The sequence below is a fragment of the Empidonax traillii genome, unplaced genomic scaffold, assembly GCF_003031625.1.
Source record: "Empidonax traillii isolate 1590-97213 ecotype Southwest subspecies unplaced genomic scaffold, ASM303162v1 scaffold1313:size132312, whole genome shotgun sequence".
Lineage (NCBI taxonomy): Eukaryota > Metazoa > Chordata > Aves > Passeriformes > Tyrannidae > Empidonax > Empidonax traillii.
The window spans coordinates 8,685-16,562 of NW_020956506.1; the positions used below are offsets into that span (position 1 = coordinate 8,685).

General features: G+C 37.1%; 1 protein-coding gene across 1 annotated transcript in view; it reads left to right on the forward strand.

The window, feature by feature from the left end:
* ARFGEF1 (ADP ribosylation factor guanine nucleotide exchange factor 1) overlaps positions 1-7,878 on the forward strand; it is a gene marked incomplete at its 5' end in the record, with an annotated part of 33,597 nt that overhangs the window by 7,735 nt on the left and 17,984 nt on the right. Inside the window, 4 exons of the mRNA XM_027906535.1 lie at positions 1,116-1,244; positions 2,765-2,923; positions 3,235-3,385; positions 6,890-6,980. Coding sequence (XP_027762336.1) covers positions 1,116-1,244; positions 2,765-2,923; positions 3,235-3,385; positions 6,890-6,980 — 530 coding nt within the window. The remainder of the gene's footprint in view (positions 1-1,115; positions 1,245-2,764; positions 2,924-3,234; positions 3,386-6,889; positions 6,981-7,878) is intronic.

A 7,878-nucleotide genomic window follows, 5' to 3' on the forward strand; every position in this document is an offset into this window, starting at 1 on the left:
GGGTTGGAAGGGACCTTTAAAGGTCATACAATAGGGAATTAAATCTTGGATCTAGGAATTCATCTGATGCCTCCAATACTGTCCCACAGTTAGCCTTTGGTATATGCAAGGGTTAAATGCTTTTCTGAGGTAGTGCATTTGGAATTGCTGGCTTAAATTAAACCAGACCTCTATGGTGCATCATTTTACTATGAAATTAAGTGTGAAATCTGTACTCCTTGCTCTGCCCATTGACTATATATTTCATCTGGAGTGACTTCAGGTAAAACAATTTTGAAAGTTGTTCTGGGTACTGTGGGGTTTCCTCTCCTTAACCACATGGAGTTATGGCGGGTTCCCTCTGCATCTTCTGATTGATTTTTCTGGCTGTGGGAGAAGGAGCCTTGACCACAAAGGCAGGACCATGTAGACTCTCCTGCAGTAACTTCAGTTGAGTGTATTACACCCCCAGTTCCACCTAAAGCAAGAGAAATGAAAAACATCAACAGTGGCTTGGATACAAGAACATGGAGGGATACAACAAAATTAAGAGCAGATTCACATCCTATATTTCTTGTTGTTGTCTTACCGTAATTTTAGTGGAATTAATAAAGTTTGCCCTATTTTCACTGCCTTCTTTTCTTTTCCACTGGTGTTATCAGGACAAGCTAGTCTTATTTAAGTACTTTTCATCATAAAGGAATCTGTCATGTGCTGTATTGGGTTTTGCAATAGCTCTCGACTCATATCTCTCTTTCTCAGCGTGCAAAGATAAAGATTATCCTGGGAATACCAAAGTTCCAATAGACATCTAACTGACATAGCTTTAGGGTTTGGGTTTTCCTACAACCTGAGGATGATTTTGTGTTCTGAGGGAGAGGACGAGTGCTTCTGAGAGGAGTGCCAGTCTGCGTTACTCCTGTCCCATTCCCACATCTCGTCTAACCATACTTTATACTAATCTATGTCTCATGACTATCTATTCTATTTCCTTTTCGGCAAAAGGCAACTTCACTGTAATGATGTGAGTTAAGGATGGAATTTACGCCTTAGCAAGATATCGAAACTATAACATTCTCTTCAAGTACTAACTCAAGTAAGGTGCTAATATAACACTTATTGTGCATATGTTGCAGTTGGCGTGGACACCTTTTCTGGCTGCGTTCAGTGTGGGTCTGCAGGACTGTGATGACACCGAAGTTGCCTCTCTTTGTTTAGAGGGTATACGATGTGCAATCCGGATTGCTTGCATTTTCAACATTCAGGTAAAAAAAACCAAAACGTAAGATTGAGACAATACTTTGATTTATGTACCAGCAAAATATTAATGGGGTTCTAAGAGTCCTTGTTGCTGAAGTTGTTGCAACCTAGAGGCTGCCTCCTTCTGCTATTACTACTTCATCTAATATTTGACTGGAAGTGTAAACAAAGTTACCTTTCTTTTTTCCTGGTGTTTTATCCTAAGTTCTTCCATGCCTGTGTACTGAATTTTTGTTTCCATATCGGTTGACTACTTTTAAGTCTAAGTACTTTCTTTTTAGCTTTCTTTCTAGTTACAAGCTGTTTAGCTTTGTTGTGGTGCTTCCTAAAATGAGTCTTTCTCTTGTGTTTCACAAGTAAAATAATATCTCTGTGAACTCTATTTGAGGTATTCTTCTCAGCTCCAGAGAGATTATACTAATACAAGACTTTTGTAATCGGATGCCATTTTAACAGCTATGGCATTGGTAATGTCATTCCTGATGTGATGCATGAGTGTATCTTGCATTAAGCACCATGCCAAGAATTCCAGACTCTCTGGCTCCAGAGGGTAGTTCTGATTAAATTTGGGCTTTTTTTGGCTTTATTTTTTTCCATTTAAAAATCCTTGGTATTGAAGGTACAATTATGTTATTGTAGATAATTAGTTACTAAATGGAATAGTGGCCTACAATAAGTCTGTCATAGGAATGAGCTGAAGAGAGGGACAAGCAAAATTCATGTTTGATATTGCATTATTTCATGTGTTCAACAAAAACATATGTAAAAAACAAACAAACAAACAAACAAACAACAACCCTGCTTCCTTCCTTCCTTCCTTCCTTTCTTCTCCCCTTGCACTTGTATTTGGCAAATTATTTAACTTTTTATCACCAGTGGGAAAAGTCACATTGAGACCTCTTATACAGCTGGTTTAGAAAGCCCATTTGAGATCGTGGTGAAAGGTTTCCTTCCTCTGTCTTTCCACTTAATTTCTGCATTACCACCACCTGCCTCCAAACTGAATAGATGTAAAAATTTGATAAAACAAAGCCTTCCCTGGAGCCTGCAGCTGGTCAGTGAAATTCACATTCCTGTTATTTTTGTTTCTAAGCTGCAAAAGTGAAACTGGTTACAAGTATCAGTTTCAGCAGCTGCAGAGTTTAGCTCCCAGTCCTGCTGTTGTCTGCCTTGCATATGGGGAGCGCAAGGACATGCTTGCTACACTCAAAGCTCCAGTGTATGTTCCAGTCACACCCTTCAATTGGCTTGGGACAAACTTGCCTGAACTGGAGGTGTTCCAAAACCAAGTTTTTAAATTTCAGACAAGGAGAAGTGTTGCTTTTGAATTTTCTGTATAAATGATATTCCTTCTTTGTTTCCTATGGGAATTCTGCTTTGGGATATTTTCACTATGCTTTGGAAATTCAGTTCTAGGAAGAGAAAGGTAAATGGTATAGTTGATGAAACCACACAGACTGTACTAAGATCAAGAAACAGAAAAAATACTTAAAAGAATTTTGGTTTTTTCCCCTCCCATTTGTAGCTTGAAAGAGATGCCTATGTTCAAGCATTAGCAAGATTTACATTACTTACAGTGAGTTCTGGTATTACTGAAATGAAGCAGAAGAATATTGACACCATTAAAACTCTCATCACGGTGGCTCATACAGATGGAAACTATTTAGGAAATTCCTGGCATGAGGTAAAAATCATTTGTATCTAAATTGTAAGAAAGCACGTTTACTGATTTTTGAACACAGTGGTGTACTTCTTTGTGCACCAATACAGTGGGTTTTAGATAAGTACCAAGTATATACTTTTGTGCATACATTATGCAGCCAATAAAGTAGCAGAATATCTCTAAATTAATATTCGTTTTAGACAGAAGAACAGAAATACTTCTCTGACCTTGAGTGTTTAGAATTTTTTTCTTTTGAAGATTTTTATTTATCTATTTTTTGCTATTTAAAACTGCTTTTTGTTGATAAACATCTTTGTTATTCTCTGGAATAGATTCTGAAATGCATCAGTCAGCTTGAACTGGCACAGTTAATAGGAACTGGAGTAAAACCTCGCTACATCTCAGGGACAGTGCGTGGCAGGGAAGGTTCTTTTACTGGAACAAAAGATCAGGCACCCGATGAATTTGTGGGGCTGGGACTGGGTAAGTAATGCAGATATGAGGTATTTCATTTAACTGGCTTTGTTCACAGATATTCAGGTTTGTCCTTTGTTTTCATTCTTGTTGACTGTGAGATTCAGACAGAAGACCATAAAGTAGTCCTCATAAAACTCTGAGGCTTTTAATAGATCTGTTTCAATTTCTGGAATATTTGGTTTGCTCTGTTAAATGTTATTGCCAGGGTGGGAGAGTGGGAAATGGGAGAAAATTATATATTATTCATTTTTATTAAAATACAGGTGACTAAGTTAGAATGGATCACAGATGGTATGACCAGATTTAATAATATTGCAACATTGGTGCATCAAGTATTTTACCAAACAAGCAAGTTAGTATGTGTAGGTTAAGCATCTGTTGTGAAGCTTTGTGAGAAATATGTAGAATTCAAACCAAGTGGGAGATTAATTTAGCTTAAATTCTGAGATGCCGTTTATTTTCTCTCTTGGTTACTTTGGTACTGAGTAAGTGCCTTTTTTAGGTTGACTTGAGCACCAAAATTTACTCCATAAATGAGATGCTGTTTATTATCCTTGTAGAAATGTATAGTGGTCTTACCTTAAATTATCTTAAAAACAGAGGGTTTTTTTCTTGTGAGGTTGTTGTTTGTTTGTTTTTTAAAAAGGGAACACAGTTAAAGATACAGAGGTGTAGTGTATTAGGAAACTCAATATCAAAGTGAATATGTATAAATGTATTTGACTGTTAAAAAGTTTCAGTTTGTGTGGTGCTTAGTATCTCCTGTCTTTCTGAACTTCACCCACAGCCAAGCAAAAGCCTTGTCTTCCCTTGAATTTTTTTTTTTGTGTCACTTTTTTAGTAGTAATGATTATTTTTCTGTTTTCCCTGATCTTAGCCCCCCAGATTAGTCCTAATCATCCAGCTTTATTTTCTCCTCAGACAGTTTTTTCTTCTGCAGTCAGTCTTTTTCTTTCCCTTCTGCTTTCCTTTGGCCTGCCTCTGTGTACTCACCTTGCCAAGAGCTGATGAAGGGAAAACTTATGCCTGGAAATTAAAGAGTCTGCCAGCATCTCATATACTGAGCTTCTTCTGCCCTTCCAATATGCATCCTCCAGTTTAGTGTTCCCTGGTGACCTATCCAACTTCGCTCTTTCCAAGTGCTGGCAGTTTCTCTACACTGAAGTGATTGGCCTCTAAAGGTTTTAAGTCCTAATAGCTCAAGAATGTAAACTGTAGTCAGGTGTCTCTAAATCATCCTTGCTTTCATTGGTGTAAATCCAGCTCATAAAGGCTTTTTACTGCAGTCAACTGCATTTTTAAGGAAAATAGTTTATGCCCAAATGCATGAAGTGTTTCTCTCTGAATTGAATTTCTGGAATGCTTATTACAGTGCACATATGGAAATGTGACTTCTTTTTTTTATAATAGTGCTTCAATCTTTTAGGAAAATGCCTAACTTATAGGAATTTGGTTTTCTTGCACTTCAGGTCTATTTAAAACATTTTTTCAACTGTTTTAGTTCTTTCCACACCTTTCTGTAAATCGTGTTTTGCAGATAGTTTAATTTCCTATGATCACTCTAAAGTATCCTTTGGAACTATGGGTTTCAAGCAACCTTTCTCTAAACCCTAATTCCTGTGAAGAACACATAGTGCATACGTCCATATGTAAAGACGCATTTTACAGAAAAATTAAATTAGAGTTTAATTAGAGTCAGTGAGGTTTCAGTCTGGTGACACAGAAGTTTCGTCTTTCAAGCCTGCTTGCAAACTCAAACATGGATAAACAGCAGCCTTCACTCCAAAAAGCAACAGAACCAACCCCAAAAGCTCCTTTGCTCATTTACTGCCTCAGCAAGGATTCAGGTGTGGCTCTTCAGGCATCTGCGTCTTCATCTCTTGCATTATCTTCCTGCAGTGGCCCATTTTTGTTTTACTTGGACATTCAAAGCATCACAAGCATGTGGGTTGGAAAAGTAAATGAATAAGCATCTGTTCCTTCGACTCTTTGGTAGGAATGTTGTCTTACTTTTAGTTGTAATTGTGAAATTCAAGTTTCTTCTATTCCAGTTTCTGTTCATGAAGTTGAAAGTCAAAACCTGCTGCTGTGAGTAGGTCGTAATGAAAGGGTACCTCTTAGGTAACCAGAAATCCTCTTTGAGCAAGGGGAATCTGAGGAATTGTTTTTTCATAAAGCAGAGTTATATAGGTGACTCTTCATGTTTCATTGAAAGCGATTCATAACTGTTAGAATAAAAGTCTGCTTAGGTTTTCCAGCACTGATGGTAAATACTGCAATAACAAGGAAATCTCATACAGAACTGGCTGACTTAGTTACTGTTATCTTGATTTCTTGGAGATAGCACTTCAAATTCACTTCACCAGCTGCTCATTTGATATGTTTCTTAGCTGACTCACTACCAAGCCTCAAGCTAATTGATGCTGGCAACTTATGTGCTTACAAGAGAAGCCTTGATCAAACCCAATAGTATTATAAGTTGCTGAAATACCAGTATGAGGTTACACGTGTATGTATGTATGTACCAAGTGTTTGTTCCTTTTATGCCCTAGAAAAATACATCAGATGGGTCAGATTATATAGGTTTGTCTGACATTCATCTCCGACCACCTCCAAGTGTGGGTGGAGCACAGTGAGACTCGAAAGCAGGCTTTTGGGAGGCAGTCTGAAATAGGAGAACTTTTTGTCTCTGCAGAGCTCTGAGAACAGAACTGCTGGCTTTCTTTCAGTCTTCTATTCTCCCTTGTCTTTCTGATAAGCTGCCTAAAGGGGAAAAAAACCTAAACACAGGGGATGTGGGATTACCCAGAATGGTGCAAGATTCCTCTTTTTGTTATGGCGGTTCAATGGGAGTTTATAGATCACCAGAAATTTTGGAATTTTGCTCATTGTTAGCAGTTTCTTAATATGAGATTTCCCGGATGTGGATTACAGTTTCTAGCCTCCAAAATTAATAACTGCTATTTTTATTTACAGATTTTTCTCACTATTTTGATAATTTTGCCGTACTTGAGATGTAGCTTAAAGATGGAGTTTTGGTGGAAGCTCTTCTCTGTGAATAATCTAAAATAAAACCTATCAAAATGGATTTACTCCATGCTAGTAAAGTGGGAAAAGTTCTTTGTGTGGTATTCTCTATCATTTGTTATGTTTTCAGTAGCAAAATTACCTAAGATTCATTGAAAGATGGAGGAAAAAAAGATGGTTCTTGTGTTTTTTAATTTTTTTTCACTTTTACCTGTTCATACAATTACTCCAAACATGGATAATTTTCTCAGGCTAGTATAGTTTGTACATCGATAGAGAATCCAGTTAATTAGAACTTGGACCAACATGAAACTGTTCACTGAGATACCCAGATCATGCAAGGGAAATCAATAATGTGCTTCTCTTTTTTGTGAATTAAAAATATATTTAATTATACTGGTAGTGGCACGACTTTTCTTCCTTTTTCTTCCCAGCTCTTTCTGTGTTGTCACTTACTCGTTTTTCAATTTTTGTTCACTGTAGTTGGTGGAAACGTGGATTGGAAGCAGATAGCAAGTATTCAGGAATCCATTGGTGAAACCAGCTCCCAAAGTGTTGTCGTTGCTGTAGACAGGTATTGTATTGAATTTGTTGTTGTGACCTCAAGCTTTTTAACCACAACCTGTATACTCTGTGCTAAAAATGGGACATTAGTAATTTATTAATTTATTTGAAAAAACTTAATACTACCATATTAAAGTGCTTTTTGGTTTTGGACGGGGGCTTTCCCTTTTTTTTTTTTTTATGGATCATAGATATTTTTGCAAGCAAAGATTAGGCAAGAAGCCTTTTTACTTAAAAAAAAATTACTGCAGGAGAGTTGCAGAATGGAAACTGCTGTAGTGTCTGGTTAATCTTGATTTACTGTATTTAGTAACAGATAGCAAATCTCATTTTGCCTTAGTACAGAGGGCATTATTGACAGACCCTTTCTCTCCTAAACGTAATTACTGACTCCCTGCTTTTCTCTAGCTTATGTAGATGTTGTCTGAAATGACTGAAATTGTTATTCCAGTCTTCCTTTCTATGAATCACATTTATTTTAACTGGATTTGACCAGGCATAATACATATCATGAACATTCCTTGTTTCTATCATGAAGTACTGATCAGACTGGAGTGTTAATGGTCCCTGCTTGCTCAGCATATAAGAAATCAGAACACATCATTTTCTTAGTGGTTGTCAAAATTGATGAAGAGGTATCATTTTGAAGGCTTACAAACATTTTTGTGATTGAGGATAGGCAGTGAGATTGGTATTAGTTCATTGAAGGTTGCCTTGCAGTAAAATCACAGGAAGTGAACTGGAAGCTTAATGTCAAACACGTAATAATAGCTCTTTAGGTTTGCAGTGTCTCTCCCCACTTCATAATGGGAAGTGTTTCAGATATCTACTTGTCACAGCAGATGGGAATTGTGTGCTCTGGAGAAGTTTTACTTCTGTATTTGGGCAGGCATGATAAAAACTACTGA